Source organism: Ranitomeya imitator, chromosome 3 (assembly GCF_032444005.1).
Source record: "Ranitomeya imitator isolate aRanImi1 chromosome 3, aRanImi1.pri, whole genome shotgun sequence".
Classification (NCBI taxonomy): domain Eukaryota; kingdom Metazoa; phylum Chordata; class Amphibia; order Anura; family Dendrobatidae; genus Ranitomeya; species Ranitomeya imitator.
The window spans coordinates 425,300,468-425,321,360 of record NC_091284.1 but is presented as its reverse complement, the minus strand read 5'-3'; the positions used below and the strand labels follow the sequence as shown (position 1 = coordinate 425,321,360).

Below are 20,893 nucleotides of genomic sequence, written 5' to 3'. Positions count from 1 at the left end.
TTAGCCTGCAATTTTTTATTTTCCCAAGGGTAACAGGAGAAATTTGACCCCAAAAGTTGTTGTCCAGTTTCTCCTGAGTACGCTGATACCCCATATGTGGGGGTAAATCACTGTTTGGGCACATGCCGGGGCTCGGAAGTGAAGTAGTGACGTTTTGAAATGCAGACTTTGATGGAATGCACTGTGGGCGTCACGTTGCGTTTGCAGAGCCCCTGATGTGGCTTAACAGTAGAAACCCCCCACAAGTGACCGCATTTTGGAAACTAGACCCCGAAAGGAACTTATCTAGATGTGTGGTGAGCACTTTGAACCCCCAAGCGCTTCATAGAAGTTTATAATGCAGAGCCGTGAAAATAATAAATACGTTTTCTTTCCTCAAAAATAATTATTTAGCCCAGAATTTTTTAATTTTCCCAAGGGTAACAGGAGAAATTTGACCCCAGTAATTGTTGCGCAGTTTGTCCTGAGTACACTGATATCCCATATGTGGGGGTAAACCACTGTTTGGGCACATGTCAGGGCTCGGAAGTGAGGGAGCACCATTTGACTTTTTGAATACGAGATTGGCTGGAATCAATGGTGGCGCCATGTTGCGTTTGGAGACCCCTGATGTGCCTAAACAGTGGTAACCCCTCAATTCTAACTCCAACACTAACCCCCCCACACCCCTAACCCTAATCCCAACTGTAGCCATAACCCCAACAAAACCCTAACCACAACCCTAATTCCAACCCTAACCCTAAGGCTATGTGCCCACGTTGCGGATTCGTGTGAGATATTTCCGCACCATTTTTGAAAAATCGGCGGGTAAAAGGCACTGCGTTTTACCTGCGGATTTTCCGCGGATTTCCAGTGTTTTTTGTGCGGATTTCACCTGCGGATTCCTATTGAGGAACAGGTGTAAAACGCTGCGGAATCCGCACAAAGAATTGACATGCTGCGGAAAATACAACGCAGCGTTTCCGCGCTGTATTTTCCGCACCATGGGCACAGCGGATTTGGTTTTCCATAGGTTTACATGGTACTGTAAACCTGATGGAACACTGCTGCGAATCCGCAGCGGCCAATCCGCAGCCAAATCCGCACAGTGTGCACATAGCCTAATTCTAAAGGTATGTGCACACGCTGCGGAAAACGCTGCAGATCCGCAGCAGTTTCCCATGAGTTTACAGTTCAATGTAAACCTACGGGAAACAAAAATCGCTGTGCCCATGCTGCGGAAAAACTGCACGGAAACGCAGCGGTTTACATTCCGCAGCATGTCACTTCTTTGTGCGGATTCCGCAGCGGTTTTACAACTGCTCAAATAGAAAATCGCAGTTGTAAAACCGCAGTGAAATGCGCAGAAAAACCGCGGTAAATCCGCCATAAATCCGCAGCGGTTTAGCATTGCGGATTTATCAAATCCGCAGCGGAAAAATCCGCAGAGGACCAGAATACGTGTGCACATACCGAAACCCTAACCCTAGCCCTAACCCTAACCCTACCCCTAGCCTTAACCCTACCCCTACTCCTAACCCTACCCCTAACCCTATTCTAACATTAGTGGGAAAAAAAAATTTCTTTATTTTTTTATTGTCCCTACCTATGGGGGTGACAAAGGGGGGGGGGGGGTCATTTATTATTTTTTTTATTTTGATCACTGAGATATAATCTATCTCAGTGATCAAAATGCACTTTGGAACGAATCTGCCGGCCGGCAGATTCGGCGGGCGCACTGCGCATGCGCCCGCCATTTTGGAAGATGGCGGCGCCTAGGGAGAAGACGGACGGGACCCCGGCTGGATCGGTAAGTATGATGGGGTGGGGGGACCACGGGGGGGGGGGGGGGATCGGAGCACGGGGGGGGGGAATCGGAGCGCGGGAGGGGTGGAACGGAGCACGGGGGCGTGGAACGGAGCACGGGGGGGCTGGAATGGAGCACGGGGGGGTGGAACGGAGTGCAGGGGGGGGTGGATCGGAGTGCAGGGGGTGTGATTGGAGCACGGGGGGGTGATTGGAGCACGGGGGGAGCGGACAAGAGCACGGGGGGGAGCGGAGCACTGGACGGAGGGGAGCCGGAGCAGTGTACCGGCCAGATCGGAGGGCTGGGGGGGCGATCGGTGGGGTGGGGTGGGGGCACATTAGTATTTCCAGCCATGGCCGATGATATTTCAGCATCGGCCATGGCTGGATTGTAATATTTCACCCGTTATAATAGGTGAAATATTACAAATCGCTCTGATTGGCAGTTTCACTTTCAACAGCCAATCAGAGCGATCGTAGCCACGAGGGGGTGAAGCCACCCCCCCTGGGCTAAACTACCACTCCCCCTGTCCCTGCAGATAGGGTGAAATTGGAGTTAACCCTTTCACCCGATCTGCAGGGACGCGATCTTTCCATGACGCCACATAGGCGTCATGGGTCGGATTGGCACCGACTTTCATGACGCCTACGTGGCGTCATGGGTCGGGAAGGGGTTAAAAACCAGATGGTGAAGGGAGGAGTGCTCAGTCAGTAAGCTAACATAGAAATGACAGAAAAACGATGTGTTTTGGCAAGATAGAGTGCAACCTTTTTTTGTATATTATATATGGAGGTAGCTGCACCTATTCACACTAGTTTGGATGTGCCGGTCGTTTTTCTGTCATTACTGAAGGCAGATGACATGGTCATGTAGTGCCGTATGTTGGTGTGAATTGCTATCATGACACCGTGATCCAGTCACGTAGTATAGGCATGGCCATGCTAGGACACTGCTTGTCCACTATGACCTGATCATTTGAAATATACCACATAAGTGACGGGAACAATAAAGTGCTAACTTGCTGCACTCTGTAGTCCTCTCACAGAATGACTCATCTCCATTATTACGTATTACAGCCAGTGGAGGAAAAATGTTTATTAAAATAAGAACCTACTGGCCAGCGCATTCACCAAGTGGCATTATCCAATTCTAAAGCTTGCTCTGAATATGATTAGGTCAGAAAGGAAAGCACTGTTCACTGACTGCAGCGCTATTCAGCGTCATTCCTCCATTATTATCAGCTTAAAAATGTAGAAGGAGACTAGGAGGTAGCTTCATTAACATTGGTGTAGGGCACGCTGGAGAGCAACGTGTCGAATTCAATAACAGGGCACATGCCACTCGGAGCATCTAGTGAGCGGTGTGCGCCTCTACAGTCCGGTGTATAAAACCCCAGTACTTTTAATTAATTGGACAGAGGGCTGAGCGTTGGCCGTGCCCCATCCTGGCTCCTCCCTAGCTCCAACAGTTTTGGCGGAGCAGCCTCAAACTGGAGTGGAAACCAAAAAATGCTGTGAAACTTTTCAGAGTTTTTACGGCAGTTTTCTAGCATAAAAGCTGTGCTGATTTGACCCCTAAATGTGTTATTTGATACATGGAGAACTACAGAAACAGCCATTACCCAGGCTTGCCTTGTTCTAACACAGTGTTACATCTGCCATTGTGGAATAAGGTGCAGTAAAAACCATCTGATAAATTATGCCATTACATCTTGTAAGCATTTCACCACCCCATTTGTATAGTTAGATAGTACTTGTGGAGCAGTGTTGGCTTTCTTTCAATTTGTGACGATTCACAGATGTATGAAAAGGAATCTGTCACCAGGTTTTTGCTACCCTAACTGAGAGCGGCATGATGTAGAGGCAGAGACCATGATTCCAGCGTTGTGTCAATGCAATTTTTTATTAAATCATGGCTTTCTCTGCTACAGATTTAATAGTTCTCCGATTGCTGAGCTCTGTATAACTCAACCCACAACAGCTTTATGTGTGCACTGTGCATAGGCAGAAAGCTGCCAATCAGTGGTGGGGATGGGGTTACACCGAGCTCATGAATATAGAGGCTCTACATGGCAGCAGGTTTAGTAGTCCTCTACTGATAATCTCCTGCTGATAAAATAGTGATTTTATCAAAACTACAGCAAACAGCATAAAACGTGATACATCACTTGAATCAAGGTATCTGTCTCTACATAACGCTTCTGTCAGATTGGGTGGAAAAATCTGACAACAAATTCCTCCTTTAAGGAGCTTTTCAGGATTTTTCAAATATTGGTAATTGGTAGGGAATGTTAAATAATATATTTAATGAGCCAATCACAGTTTCACTGCGCCATCTATGTACTTACTCCCCAAAACACCCACTGGTTATGTGAATCACGTCCATAAGTCACCTGATGTTCGGGAAATTATTACTTTGTGTACTGATGGGGAATTCAAAGAATAAATACTACTACTATTTCTTTATTTTCTCGCTTTACATTCTTTACCTTGGCTATTTTTTTGAAGGGTCCTAGAAAACCCCTTTAACCACAGCATATTCATTTACACCACGTTAATGTGAACTCAATTATAAGGTTATTTTGTTCCAGTATTAGTCAGAGGGTGGGATATATTAGTAAGCATGTGGGCAGCTAGTTCCCACAAACAAAAGTACGGTACATTTTAGTCAATATCTCTTGTAATAATAATAATTTCCACAATTGGATGTGTGTAAATATAATGCTCCTGTGCTGAGATAATCTTATTAATGTGCCCCTCTGCTGTGTACTGTGTAATGGCTGTGTCTGACCGTACAGGAACATGGTCTGATCATCACAAATGAGTTAGGTGGCCACCAGCATACCTTAATGTTCGAGCCGTGCACCTCTGCAAGAAGGATCTGTTCAGGCTTCAATCCACACAGCTCACTCAACTGTTTCTTCAGCCCTGTGTACTTCTCATCCATGTTCAGCCTTAGCCCATACCGTACAGGCGTTGTGCCATCTAATTTAATAACTTAAAAAACGCATATAGGAAATGTCAGTTTTTGAAGGAAAGATCCAGTCTCCGATCCAGGTATATTTAAAACAAATTACTTTATTGCCAAAAATGTTAAATATTTGACAAGGTGATGAACAATTGCACGCCAACAATCTAAGGTGTAAAGAGCGAACTTGGGGGTCTCATCACCAGACTCGTTTTGAGCTCTTAGACTTGGTTTCAAATGTAACTATATAACACATATATAAGGTATCGCTGCGCTCAGAAATGACTGATCTATCAAAATATAAAAAAAAATTAATGCCATCAGTAAAAAAAAAAAAAAATCAAAATGCCAGGATTATATTCTTCACCCACTGCAACATTGCAACAAAAGGCGATCAAAACATCATATCTACCCCAAAATGTTATCAATAAATAACGTCAGCTCAGTGCGTAAGGCATAAGTCGTCACATAGCCCCATATCCCGAAAAACGGAAACAAATTTCTGATTTTTTTTTTTCACAATCTAAATAAAAAATAATAATAATAAAAAAAAAAAACTATACATGTTTGGTATCTCCGTACTCGTTCCGATATGGGGAATCATACTGCCTGGTCAGTTTTACTAAATATTGATTATGGTAAATAAAAAAAATAAATAAACAACTTGTGGAATTGTACTTTTTCTGCAATTTCAATGAACTTGGAATTTATTTTACCATTTTCCAGTACATTGTATGGTAAAATGAATAGTGTTCAAAAGTACAAATGGTCCTGCAAAAAAACAAGCCCTCACATGGCCATATGACCAGAAAAAAGGCTTATAGCTCTTGGAAGAAGGGGAGGAAAAAAACTAAAAAACGGGTAGTGAAGGGTTTAATGGTTGGAGACCAGAACCATACTGATCATCTAAGCATAAGGAATAGTCATCAATTTTAACACCTTTCTGACATGGCCAATTTCCGCTTTTGCGTTTTCATTTATTTCCTCCTCTTCTCACATAACTTTTCTGTCTACATAGGTGTATTAAAGTTTACTTTTTATAGAACAAGTTGTACTTTTGAATGACACCATTCATTTTACAACAGAAGATACTGGAAATAAATTACATGTGCAGTGAAATTAGGGGGGGGGGGGGGGGGGGAAGAATCCTTGCAAATGTAGGCATTGTTTTGTGGAACTGTTTTCATAGTGTACATACATTGTGTGGTAAAAATGACCAGCCATCATGATTGTCCAGGTGAGTATTATCATGGCAATACCAAATTTGTCCAACTTTTTATTATTTTAGTGGTAAGAATAAAAAAATCGAAAATATTAGAGAAACAAATTTACCAATCCTAATTTTTAAACAGCATAAATTAGACTAGACAGCAGTGATGAGCGAAAGTGCTGGGATAAGGTGTTATCCCAGCATGCTCACCGAGTGTCTACTGCGTGCTTAAATAAGATGATCGAGTCCCTGTGGCTGCACCTCTCGTAGGGATTACCTAACAAACAGCCAATCCATGCATGTGCTGTGGCTGTCGAACAGCTGCGTAACATGTAGCAGCAGGGACCCGAACATATTATTCGAGCACGCCGAAGAAACTCGGTTACCACCCCGAGCATGGTCGGATAATGCCTTGTATGAGCACATTCACTCATCACTACTAGACCGTGTAACAAAGTGCCAAGTTTATCATAGTGGTTCATGCGGTTATCCAGTCCAAGTTTACACCACCTATTAGTTGGCCTACTTTGTGTCAACAATTTTTGCCTCTTTTCACTAGATCATTTCACAATGTCAAGCGTGTCAGAGCCTCAGAGGCATATGAGGCAGCTCATCGATCAAATTCATGGTGTTTTCAAGTACTTTTAGAATGATAACTAAAGATAAGAGAATCCATACACAGGACTCCGGGTCCATTGGCCAGGTCAGTACTCTGTGATCGCAGGACAGGAGGCCTGCCAATCTCCTTAAGTCCTGCCATTCCTGGCTACTCATTTTTGATCAGTTGGCCTGGCGACATGTTGTTTGTGTCACGCTAGCTCAGCTAATCCAAAGAAAAGGGGAAAATGCCAGGAGGTAAGGAGATTAACAGGCTTCTCGTCTAGTGGTCACAGATTACTGACCTGGCTGATGGACCAGAGTCCTGCGAATAGATTCTTCCATCTCTATTAATAACCTAGCCTTAAAATAGGGAATCAATAGAAGACTGGTGGTAAAATGTGCAAGGAAAGGTGAGAAAATGGTATTTGCAAAAAAAATTAAAAGGTTAACAAAAAGCCTCAGTGAAGAAAGCAGCTAAGGCTAGGTTCACATTGCATTAGCATATGCGCTAAACGGATTGCACTAACGGAATGCGCTAACGCAATGTCCAAACAGGGATTGCGTTAAGCGATCCCGCTAGCGCAGATGCCCGATCTGCGCTAGCGAGAACGGACCGAAAAACGCTGCAAGCAGCGTTCGAGGTCCATCAGAGAATAACGGGACATCGCTAACGTATGCCAAAAACGGCATACGTTAGCGATGCATTAGATACATTGCGGTCAATGGCTGCGCTAACGGATCCGTTACATTGCGTTAGTGGCGCTATGTAACGGATCCCGTTAGTGGACTGCCACTAACGCAATGTGAACCCAGCCTGGGCACACCTTAGACATTACAGATGTTAAGATACAGTCATGGCCAAAAGTATTGACACCTCTGCAATTCTGTCAGATAATACTCATTTTCTTACTGAAAATTATTGCAATCACAAATTCTTTGGTATTATAATCTTCATTTAAATTTTTCTTAAATGGAAAAACACAAAAAGAATTGTCCTAAAGCCAAATTGGATATAATTCCACACAAAACATAAAAAAGGGGTGGACAAAAGTATTCGCACCGTTCGAAAAATCATGTGATGCTTCTCTAATTTGTGTAATTAACAGCACCTGTAACTTACCTGTGGCACCTAACAGATGTTGGCAATAACTAAATCACACTTGCAGCCAGTTCACATGGATTAAAGTTGACTCAACCTCTGTCCTGTGTCCTTGTGTGTGCCACATTGAGCATGGAGAAAAGAAAGAAGACCAAAGAACTGTCTGAGGACTTGAGAAACCAAATTGTGAGGAAGCATGAGCAATCTCAAGGCTACAAGTCCATCTCCAAAGACCTGAATGTTCCTGTGTCTACCGTGCGCAGTGTCATCGAGATGCTTAAAGCCCATGGCACTGTGGCTAACCTCCCTAGATATTAATGGAAAAGAAAAATTGACAAGAGATTTCAACGCAAGATTGTGCGGATGTTGGATAAAGAACCTAGACGAACATCCAAACAAGTTCCAGCTGCCCTGCAGTCCGAGGGTACAACAATGTCAACCCGTACTATCCGTCGGCGTCTGAATGAAAAGGGACTGTATGGTAGGAGAATCAGGAAGACCCCACTTCTTACCCCGAGACATAAAAAAGCTAGGCTGGAGTTTGCCAAAACTTACCTGAAAAAGCCTAAAACGTTTTTGAAGAATGTTCTCTGGTCAGATGAGACTTTGGGCAAAGGCATCAACATAGAGTTTACAGGAGAGAAAAAAAGAGGCATTCAAAGAAATGAACACGGTCCCTACAGTCAAACATATCGGAGGTTCCCTGATGTTTTGGGGTTGCTTTACTGTCTCTGGCACTGGACTGCTTGACCGTGTGCATGGCATTATGAAGTCTGAAGACTACCAACAAATTTTGCAGCATAATGTAGGGCCCAGTGTAAGAAAGCTGGGTCTCCCTCAGAAGTCATGGGTCTTCCAGCAGGACAATGACCCAAAACACACTTCAAAAAGCACTAGAAAATGGTTTGCGAGAAAGCACTGGAGACTTCTAAGGTGGCCAGCAATGAGTCCAGACCTGAATCCCATAGAACACCTGTGGAGAGATCTAAAAATGGCAGTTTGGAGAAGGCACCCTTCAAATATCAGGGACCAGGAGCAGTTTGCCAAAAAGAATGGTCTAAAATTCCAGCAGAGCATTGTAAGAAACTCATTGATGGTTACTGGAAGCGGTTGGTCGCAGTCATTTTGGCTAAAGGTTGTGCAACCAAGGATTAGGCTGAGGGTGCCAATACTTTTGTCTGGCCCATTTTCGGAGTTTTGTGTGAAATGATCAATGTTTTGCTTTTTGCTTCATTCTCTTTTGTGTTTTTTCATTTAAGACAAATTAAATGAAGATAATAATACCAAATAATTTGTGATTGCAATCATTTTCAGGAAGAAACTGAGTATTATCTGACAGGATTGCAGGGGTGTCAATACTTTTGGCCATGACTGTACCTTCACACTGAGCGACTTTAGAACGATAACAATAGCGATCTGTGACGTTGCAGCATCCTGGATAGCGATATCGTTGTTTGACACGCAGCAGCGATCAGGATCCTGCTGTGAGATCGCTGGTCGGAGCTAGAAGGCCAGAACTTTATTTCGTCGCTGGATCACCCGCTGACATCGCTGAATCGGCGTGTGTGATGCCGATTCAGCGATGTCTTCACTTTTAACCAGGGTAAACATCGGGTTACTAAGCGCAGGGCCGCGCTTAGTAACCCGATATTTACCCTGGTTACCACTGTAAATGTAAAAAAAAAAAAAAAAAAAACACTACATACTTACATTCCGGTGTCTGTCGCGTCCCTCGATGTCAGCTTCCCTGCACTGTGTCAGCGCCGGCCGGCCGGCCGTAAAGCAGAGCACAGCGGTGACGTCACCGCTTTGCTTTACGGCCGGCGCTTACACAGTGCAGGGAAGCTGAAGGCGGGGGACGCGACAGACACCGTAATGTAAGTATGTAATGTTTTGGGTTTTTTTTTACATTTACAATGGTAAACAGGGTAAACATCGGGTTACTAAGCGCGGCCCTGCGCTTAGTAACCCGATGTTTACCTTGGTTACCAGGGGACTTCGGCCTCGTTGGTCGCTGGAGAGCTGTCTGTGTGACAGCTCTCCAGCGACCACACAACGACGAAACAGCGACGCTGCAGCAATCGGCATCGTTGTCTATTCGCTGCAGCGTCGCTTAATGTGACGTACCTTTACTTGATGAGTCTTCCATACATGGGAGAGCTTGTTCAGCCAAGCCTTCCCATGTTCTCTACTAGAGAGTCTTGCTAATGTCTGGCAGCTTATCTCCAGGAAATAATAGGATTAAATGTCAAGCATCAGATATACCAGATGGGTATTTACTTCACCATAAATTGCCCCATACACAAACTGTCGGTCGAATATGCCGATATTGGTGGCTTCGATCGACATAACTCAAATTTACATGGGGGCTTATGTTGGTTAAATCAATGTTTACAGCTGGTTAGAAAGTACTAATAAAACTTAGCTTTTATTGCTATACACTAAAATAAATATATTATCAATAAATTCAAAGTGCCGGTGCTCGCAACATAGTGCAAAATAAAACCAAAGGACAAATTTGGCAAACCACACATATGCCTCCTTTCGGGGACAATCAAATAAAGCCCCTTACTGAGTGTAGCAGCTAGTGGAGATTTTAAGTCAAACTCCTTTTATTACTGATCCTCATTTCTGTGGGACGTTTTTCCTATTAGCACGTTCCCTCTGCTCGGAAAAAAAATACAAGATATTTTGTCCCACAGTCTCCTTAATACTGTGACCGAGGTCCATCTGATTCTGACCAACAAAAAGATCATTCAAATGTTGGCATACGCCAAAATACAGCGGATCTCCCTTTTGTCACTCAATTCTGCATATGGTGTTTACACATATAACGCAAGCTCCACAAAAATACCAGAGGGATAGAAAAATCTCTCTTATGTGTTAATCCATAGATGCTCTCAGAATACATATATACCCCCCTCATAGGGTTACACTTATAGGCATATGTTCAATCAGTGCAACAAATGGATATATATCAGGCTATTTGTAAATTTATACTCATCTACAGGACCGAATCTCCTAGCGGTGCCTTTTCAGAGTGCCAGGGATCTTTATATTTGATCGGTGCGGCATAGCACTCCGTTCTTTAATCCCTTTGAAGCTGATGTCTCCCAACGCGTTTCATGGTTAAATTCATCAGGGGGGAACCGACATATTTTCAGCATAAATAGGTGAGCGTTGCTAGATCACTCCGGCTCTTACCGGTCTTAAATAAACACTGTATGTGTCACCATGCCGCATGCTTCCGGGCGCCGGTACATCACTTCCGGTTCTCGGAGCGCGCGCATATAATGAAGTACGCTTACGTCACACAGCGTTCTGCTCATGGGCCCCAAGCGGTGCGTATCAAAAAGGAGCTCACCCTGCTTCCTGTTACTGATACGCACACGTAAGAGCTTTGACCCGCACATGTCATGTGATGTTACATTGTCACATGATCAGTGCTGGTAATATAAACAAATGAGAACGGGAGCAATCTGTCCCGCCCACACAAAAGAAAAAGAAAAAGACATCTAGCTGAGTGCAATTTGCATATAAACTTAGATGCTGTCCCTTATAAGGGGAAATTGTACAGATTTTAGCAGTCCCTGTTCTTGATATACCTCCAGGGTTATTGGTTACTCAAAAGTAACTCCTTCTAGTTTGGTGTATTCACGCATGTTTTTGTTATTAGTACCACACTACTTCAAAATAAATAGATAATGAAAAAATGAAAAAATGGAAGAAATGAATGAAAAATTGGACACTGATATATTATATATTAGAGATAATCAGAAAGGTGGAGGGGAGAGGCAATGGGGGCCACTAAGAGAGACACCACGGACCTTTCCATAGCAGGAAAGATAAAATGAAGGAAGGACAGAAAAGGGCTGCTCGCGGCTATCCCTACTATCCCCTGACTAAACCAGCCCTGCCTAACGCGGAGGTTGGCACCCTAAAACCTGCGCAGTGGCGCCCCCACTCACCGGCGGCTGTCCCTGGCTCTAGAGACCCTCTTGTGCCACTACGCTTACAGGAAAGAAGAGAAGTTTAGTTGTTCATTTAAGCCCAATGGGCTCTGAGTCCGTAGATAGAAAATCCACATGCATTCCTTTTGTAAGATCCGTTTGTCCCAGTCGCCTCCTCTTTGTGACTGGGCAACTTTCTCAATCCCCATGAACCTGATCCCTTTCAGATCACCGTCGTGTACACGATTGATATGGTTCGCTATGGGGGTATCTCTCTTGTTTATGGTGTCTCTGTGGTGTTCACCCACCCTCCTCCTTAGTTCTCGACTGGTTTTCCCGACGTATTCCATTCCACACACACATGTCATTTTATATATCCCTCCTCTAGTCTTACAGTTAATGAACTGGCGTATAACGTAACTCTTTCCTGTCACATTACTAACGAACTCTTTTCCTTGACTAATAGAGTTACAGTATTTGCAGTTACCGCATCTATAGCATCCTCTCACTTGCCCACCGATCCAGGTAGAACTTTGTGCTTGTAAAGAGGGGGGGGGGGTAAAATGGCTGTGGACTACCCTATCCTTAATTGATCGTCCCCTTCTAAAGGTAATCTGTGGTGATACTGTAACCATGTCCCTTAGGTCCATATCCATCTGCAGAATGGACCAATGGCGTTGCAAAATTGTTCTTAGATCCTTTGCCCCATTAGTATATTTTGTGATGAATCTAATGGGGTTACCATCCTCCCGTTTCTCACCTGGGGTCAGAAGGTCTTTCCTATCTCTGGCTGACGCTGAGGTATATGCTTCTCTCAGGACTTTATCAGGATACCCTCGTTCGTGAAAACGTGTTCTAAGTTCGTCTGCCTGTTTCTTGAATGTGAGAGGATTCGAACAGTTCCTCCGGATCCGCAGGTACTGTCCCTTTGGGATTCCCCTTCTCAGAGGGAAAGGATGGTTCGACTCCCATCTCAGGAGAGAATTAGACGCAGTGGGTTTCCTATATGTGCTTGTATGAAGCTGACCATCCTCCCCTTTTTCAATCACTACGTCCAAAAAGGGTAACCTGCATGCATTTGATTCAGAAGTGAACTGCAGACCCAGGTCATTACTGTTAAGACCCGTGACAAACGTCTGAAAACTTTTTTCGTCCTCCCACCAGCCCAGGAGCAAATTAGCATACGAGGGAGCACAAGGGCTCCCCATAGCCGTACCCCTGAGCTGGTGGAAGTATTTCCCGTCAAAAAGGAAGTAGTTCCGGGTTAGACATTTGTCTATCCCGGAACTACTTCCTTTTTGACGGGAAATACTTCCACCAGCTCAGGGGTACGGCTATGGGGAGCCCTTGTGCTCCCTCGTATGCTAATTTGCTCCTGGGCTGGTGGGAGGAGAATGTGGTTTTTGGGGACACAACGGACACGTCTGAGAGCAATATCGTCCTCTGGCTAAGATATATAGATGACGTCTTCGTCATCTGGAAAGGGGACGAAAAAAGTTTTCAGACGTTTGTCACGGGTCTTAACAGTAATGACCTGGGTCTGCAGTTCACTTCTGAATCAAATGCATGCAGGTTACCCTTTTTGGACGTAGTGATTGAAAAAGGGGAGGATGGTCAGCTTCATACAAGCACATATAGGAAACCCACTGCGTCTAATTCTCTCCTGAGATGGGAGTCGAACCATCCTTTCCCTCTGAGAAGGGGAATCCCAAAGGGACAGTACCTGCGGATCCGGAGGAACTGTTCGAATCCTCTCACATTCAAGAAACAGGCAGACGAACTTAGAACACGTTTTCACGAACGAGGGTATCCTGATAAAGTCCTGAGAGAAGCATATACCTCAGCGTCAGCCAGAGATAGGAAAGACCTTCTGACCCCAGGTGAGAAACGGGAGGATGGTAACCCCATTAGATTCATCACAAAATATACTAATGGGGCAAAGGATCTAAGAACAATTTTGCAACGCCATTGGTCCATTCTGCAGATGGATATGGACCTAAGGGACATGGTTACAGTATCACCACAGATTACCTTTAGAAGGGGACGATCAATTAAGGATAGGGTAGTCCACAGCCATTTTACCCCCCCCTCTTTACAAGCACAAAGTTCTACCTGGATCGGTGGGCAAGTGAGAGGATGCTATAGATGCGGTAACTGCAAATACTGTAACTCTATTAGTCAAGGAAAAGAGTTCGTTAGTAATGTGACAGGAAAGAGTTACGTTATACGCCAGTTCATTAACTGTAAGACTAGAGGAGGGATATATAAAATGACATGTGTGTGTGGAATGGAATACGTCGGGAAAACCAGTCGAGAACTAAGGAGGAGGGTGGGTGAACACCACAGAGACACCATAAACAAGAGAGATACCCCCATAGCGAACCATATCAATCGTGTACACGACGGTGATCTGAAAGGGATCAGGTTCATGGGGATTGAGAAAGTTGCCCAGTCACAAAGAGGAGGCGACTGGGACAAACGGATCTTACAAAAGGAATGCATGTGGATTTTCTATCTACGGACTCAGAGCCCATTGGGCTTAAATGAACAACTAAACTTCTCTTCTTTCCTGTAAGCGTAGTGGCACAAGAGGGTCTCTAGAGCCAGGGACAGCCGCCGGTGAGTGGGGGCACCACTGCGCAGGTTTTAGGGTGCCAACCTCCGCGTTAGGCAGGGCTGGTTTAGTCAGGGGATAGTAGGGATAGCCGCGAGCAGCCCTTTTCTGTCCTTCCTTCATTTTATCTTTCCTGCTATGGAAAGGTCCGTGGTGTCTCTCTTAGTGGCCCCCATTGCCTCTCCCCTCCACCTTTCTGATTATCTCTAATATATAATATATCAGTGTCCAATTTTTCATTCATTTCTTCCATTTTTTCATTTTTTCATTATCTATTTATTTTGAAGTAGTGTGGTACTAATAACAAAAACATGCGTGAATACACCAAACTAGAAGGAGTTACTTTTGAGTAACCAATAACCCTGGAGGTATATCAAGAACAGGGACTGCTAAAATCTGTACAATTTCCCCTTATAAGGGACAGCATCTAAGTTTATATGCAAATTGCACTCAGCTAGATGTCTTTTTCTTTTTCTTTTGTGTGGGCGGGACAGATTGCTCCCGTTCTCATTTGTTTATATTACCAGCACTGATCATGTGACAATGTAACATCACATGACATGTGCGGGTCAAAGCTCTTACGTGTGCGTATCAGTAACAGGAAGCAGGGTGAGCTCCTTTTTGATACGCACCGCTTGGGGCCCATGAGCAGAACGCTGTGTGACGTAAGCGTACTTCATTATATGCGCGCGCTCCGAGAACCGGAAGTGATGTACCGGCGCCCGGAAGCATGCGGCATGGTGACACATACAGTGTTTATTTAAGACCGGTAAGAGCCGGAGTGATCTAGCAACGCTCACCTATTTATGCTGAAAATATGTCGGTTCCCCCCTGATGAATTTAACCATGAAACGCGTTGGGAGACATCAGCTTCAAAGGGATTAAAGAACGGAGTGCTATGCCGCACCGATCAAATATAAAGATCCCTGGCACTCTGAAAAGGCACCGCTAGGAGATTCGGTCCTGTAGATGAGTATAAATTTACAAATAGCCTGATATATATCCATTTGATGCACTGATTGAACATATGCCTATAAGTGTAACCCTATGAGGGGGGTATACATGTATTCTGAGAGCATCTATGGATTAACACATAAGAGAGATTTTTCTATCCCTCTGGTATTTTTGTGGAGCTTGCGTTATATGTGTAAACACCATATGCAGAATTGAGTGACAAAAGGGAGATCCGCTGTATTTTGGCGTATGCCAACATTTGAATGATCTTTTTGTTGGTCAGAATCAGATGGACCTCGGTCACAGTATTAAGGAGACTGTGGGACAAAATATCTTGCATTTTTTTTCCGAGCAGAGGGAATGTGCTAATAGGAAAAACGTCCCACAGAAATGAGGATCAGTAATAAAAGGAGTTTGACTTAAAATCTCCACTAGCTGCTACACTCAGTAAGGGGCTTTATTTGATTGTCCCCGAAAGGAGGCATATGTGTGGTTTGCCAAATTTGTCCTTTGGTTTTATTTTGCACTATGTTGCGAGCACCGGCACTTTGAATTTATTGATAATATATTTATTTTAGTGTATAGCAATAAAAGCTAAGTTTTATTAGTACTTTCTAACCAGCTGTAAATATTTGTTAAGCATACGGGTTATTTTTGAAAATTGTCCTTGCTGATAAAGTGGTTAAATCAATGGAAAAGTAAAGTAGAGTTTGCAAATGAGGACTTATCTTCACCGTCCTCTATTTCCAAATAGATGGTACTGGTATGATCATCTTCATTTGTGTAAGTACAAAACAGGAGCCCAGTTCACTATTGGGAGGATGCCTCCATTTTCCTTCTTTTTTTGGGGATAGATGAGACGGGAGCACCTGAAACCAGATACAGTATGTGGCATGGATTAGTGGAGAACTGGACAATGGTTTTGTACCTACACTTGAGTGAAGGTGTGAATGAGATCATACCAATCTCACCTTCTTGGAAATACAGGACTGTGAAGATAAGTCCTGACATAAGCGCACTGCATTACTGGGGGGATATCTGACACCAGCATACCCACTGGTCAGCTATTGACACCTCTGCCTGCAGCCGAATTTAATTGTTGTAAGGCGAGCAACATTTGTACACTAAGGGTACCGTCACACAGTGGCATTTTGATCGCTACGACGGCACGATTCGTGACGCTCCAGCATCGTAACAATATCGCTCCAGCGTCGTAGACTGCTGTCACACTTTGCAATGTACGACGCTGGAGCGATAATTTCATGACGTATGTGCGATGTAGAAGCCGTTGGTTACATCGTATACAATATCGTGCACACCTTTGTTACACGATGCGATCATGCCGCCACAGCGGGACACTAGACGACGAAAGAAAGTTTCAAATTATCTGCTACGACGTACGATTCTCAGCGGGGTCCCTGATCACAGGAGTGTGTCAGACACAGCGAGATCACTGGAACGTCACGGATATATCGCTGGAACGTCACGGATCGTGCCGTCGTAGCGATCAAAATGCCACAGTGTGATGGTACCCTAAGTAGTGGCTACTGCCAGGTGCTGCAGGTCAGCTCCTAATTATTGCAGTGTGTCATTTTTAATATTGTAATGTAGTCTGTAGAAAAAAATAAAGAAAGATAGATAGAGATATATAGTCTAGTTTAATTTGATTATGTGGACATGTTCAGTATTTGGAGCACAAAAATAGTCTGCAAATACTGTAGATTTGGCAGGAAAACCACAAGTTTTTTATGGGTGATTTTTTCACATTCATTAAACTTGGTGAAAAACGCTAAAAAGATTTACATGCAGCCGGTATGAAACTGATGCAAATCGGCAAGGAAAAAATAAGCAGCACAAGCATAAGATTCCAGAAATTTCATTCACTTTGTAAGTACTGTAAACCACTTTTTTCCACAACAAAAACGTAAGGAAAAAACGCATAAAGAAATGCTGGAAAGTAGCAATGAAAAATACCTGTAATTTCCAAATGCATGTAACTGTCCATGGGTAACGGTAAGGATAGAAAGTTAAAGGGATCGAATCGGACACTGACATGCCCACAGGTTTTACATTTCACTTGAGATCTCAACTGTCCATGAAACAAGTCCACAACTATAGACCGATTTCGCCTCAAGTGATTGTCCCAGGCCTAAGAAACAGAAATTCATAGTTCATCACCATGGCAAGAAAACAATATACATAAAGATTTCTACTTTCCAGCTTTAGAGGAAGAAAACAGTAACGCGAGAACACATCATGAACAGTATATTACCAAACATTCATTTGTCTATACTGCAAAACCAATGGAACATGGCACTGTATAAGATGTGATGCAAATAAAAGAAGTAATTAGCTGCTGCTTTATTAACTGAGCATGATCGGCAAAGCTCAGGAAGTATTTTGATATATGCTTCCAGCTACATACACATTTGACAGCCTGGCAACTTCACAAGGGAACAGACGGCACATACGGAAAGTCATATATTAGGATAAGGAGAACCTTCTAAATGTAACTTTGCAACAATGTTTAAATTGCCACCTACAATTTGCTTTACTGCTCTACATAAAAGATCTGTGCAACTTTAACACCACATAGTTCCCTCCACAACATCCATCCATATGGAGTGATGTCAGAGGAACAAAAAATTATTAAAGGGCATCTGTCAGTAGGATCAACCCTTCTAAGCCATCCATATGGACATGCTGGTCATGGGAAGCGGAATAAAATGATACCTTGATATCTTTAATCTGATGTCTTATTCCAGAGAAATCCATGCTTTTCTTATGAGTAAATGATCTCTTTCAGATTACGGGGAAGATGCTGGCTGGAAGATAACTCTGCCTCCAGAGCTTATTTTACATGAAGAAGTAGTTACCAGTGAGACAAATACCGTATATACTCTAGTATAAGCAGAGATTTTCAGCCCATTTTTATGCTGAAAGTTCCCCTCTCAGCTTATACTCGAGTCATACCCAAGGGTTGGCGGGGGAGGGGGAGCGGCAGCCGTCCATCGTACTCACCTGCTCCCGGCATGTCTCTGCATGTCCCTGCTTCTCCGGCACCCGCAGCTCTTCCTGTGTTCAGCAGTCACGTGATACCGCTCATTAAAGTTATGAATATGGATGCGACTCCACTCCCATAGGGGTGGAGCGCATATTAATTACTTTAATGAGCGGTACCAGTGACCGCTGAACACAGGAACAAGCTGCCAGCGCCATCGCATTGGAGAAGCAGGGACTGCGCCGGGAGGGTGAGTATAACGGGGGAGGTGAGCCACGCGCTATTCACCTGTCTCGGTTCCATCGCTGCGCGCCGCTCCGTCTTCTGTGTCCTCTGGCTGTGACGTTCAAGACAGAGGGCGCGATGACGTGTTTAGTGCGCACTCTCTGCCTGAACAGTTACTGCAGAAAGATGGAAGACAGAGCTGCGCACGGCGGTGGAACGGGGACAGGTGAATATCGCAAGTGTCTGTGTCCCCGCCTGCTCAGGACAAGAGGTGAGTATGTCACTTTTTTTTTTATCGCAGCAGCATATGGGGCAAATGTTTCTATGGAGCATCTTATGGGGCCATAATCAACATTTATGCAGCATTATATGGGGCAAATGTGTCTATGGAGCATCTTATGGGGCCATAATCAACCTTAATGCAGCATTATATGGGGAAAATAATTCTATCGAGCATCTTATGGGGCCATAATCAACCTTAACCCCTTTCTGACCTCGGACGGGATAGTACGTCCGAGGTTAGAAGCCCTGCTTTGATGAGGGCTCCGGCGGTGAGCTCGCATCAAAGCTGGGACATGTCAGCTGTTTTGAACAGCTGTCATGTGCCCGTAATAGGCGCGGGCAGAATCGTGATCTGCCTGCACCTATTAACTAGTTAAATGCCGCTGTCAAACGCAGACAGCGGCATTTAACTACCGCATCCGGCCGGGCGGCCGGAAATGACGCCATCGCCGACCCCCGTCACATGATCGGAGGTCGGCGATGCTTCAGTATTGTAACCATAGAGGTCCTTGTGACCTCTATGGTTACTGATCGCCAGTAGCTGTGAGCGCTACCCTGTGGTCGGCGCTCACAGCACACCTGATTTTCTGCTACATAGCAGCGAACAGCAGATCGCTGCTATGTAGCAGAGCCGATCGTGCTGTGCCTGCTTCTGGTCTCCCATGGAGGCTATTGAAGCATGGCAAAAGTAAAAAAAAAAAAAAAGTGAAAAAAAAAAAAAATATAAAAGTTTAAATCACCCCCCTTTTGCCCCAATCAAAATAAATCAATTGAAAAAAATCAAATCTACACATATTTGGTATTGCCGCGTTCAGAATCGCCCGATCTATCAATAAAAAAAAGCATTAACCTGATTGCTAAACAGCGTAGCGAGAAAAAAATTTGAAATGCCAGAATTACGTTTTTTTGGTCGCCGCTACATTGCATTAAAATGCAATAACGGGCAATCAAAAGAACGTATCTGCACCAAAATGCTATCATTAAAAACGTCATCTCGGCACTCAAAAAATAAGCCCTCAACTGACCCCAGATCATGAAAAATGGAGACGCTACGAGTATCGGAAAATTGCGCAATTTTTTTTTTTTTTTTTATATTTTTTTTTTTTTAGCAAAGTTTGGAATTTTTTTTCACCACGTAGGTAAAAAATAACCTAGTCATGTTAGGTGTCTATGAATTCGTATTGACCTGGAGAATCATATTGTCAGGTCAGTTTTAGCATTTAGTGAACCTAGCAAAAAAGCAACACAAAAAACAAGTGTGGGATTGCACTTTTTTTGCAATTTCACCGCACTTGGAATTTTTTTCCCGTTTTCTAGTACACGACATGCTAAAACCAATGATGTCGTTCAAAAGTACAACTCGTCCCGCAAAAAATAAGCCCTCACATGGCCATATTGACGGAAAAATAAAAAAGTTATGGCTCTGGGAGTGAAAATCGAACACGGAAAAACGAAAAATCCCAAGGTCATGAAGGAGTTAATGCAGCATTATATGGGGAAAATGTTTATATGGAGCATCTTATGGGGCCATAATCACCCTGAATGCAGCATTATATTGGGCAAATGTTTCTATGGAGCATCTTATGGGGCCATAATCAACCTTTGTGCAGCATTATATGGGGCATATTTTTGTATGAAGCATCTTATGGGAGCAATCAAACTTTATGGAGCATTATATGGGGCGTATTTTGTAGGGAGCTTCTTATGGGGCCCATCATGAACTCTATGGAGCATTATATGGGGCTCCTGATTCAATATGGATATTCAAAAAACATTTAACCTACTGATTTCTCAATTAATTTTACTTTTATTGGTATCTATTATTATTTTTGACATTTACCAGTAGCTGCTGCATTTCCCACCCTAGGCTTATACTCGAGTCACTAAGTTTTCCCAGTTTTTTTTGTGGCAAAATTAGGGGGGGTCGGCTTATACTCGACTATATCCGGTAACTAACGGAGAAATTAAATTTGTCTTCTTGCAAACATTTTTTGCAGCTCTTCGAGCTCTGGTGTTTTGCAACAATATTGCAGCCCTGTCTGTCTGTGAGATGGAAGCTGAGAGGAACCTGCAGATGTGTCAGGTATAATCACACACAGCTCTGCAGTGATATCAAGATAACAGAGAGCGGCCATTACACATGACACTGGTAACCATTACACACCACACTGGTAACCATTACATATAACACTGGTAACTCCCCCG

General features: G+C 43.8%; 1 protein-coding gene across 2 annotated transcripts in view; it reads right to left on the bottom strand.

Moving 5' to 3' along the window:
* The window catches only part of USP32 (ubiquitin specific peptidase 32), a 347,736-nt gene that overhangs the window by 48,571 nt on the left and 278,272 nt on the right, over window positions 1-20,893 (bottom strand). For both annotated transcript variants that reach the window (XM_069757228.1, XM_069757227.1), the window contains exons 23-24: window positions 17,155-17,329; window positions 4,631-4,782 (exon numbers count right to left, since the gene is read on the bottom strand). In XM_069757228.1, the coding sequence (XP_069613329.1) occupies window positions 4,631-4,782; window positions 17,155-17,329 (327 nt within the window). The remainder of the gene's footprint in view (window positions 1-4,630; window positions 4,783-17,154; window positions 17,330-20,893) is intronic.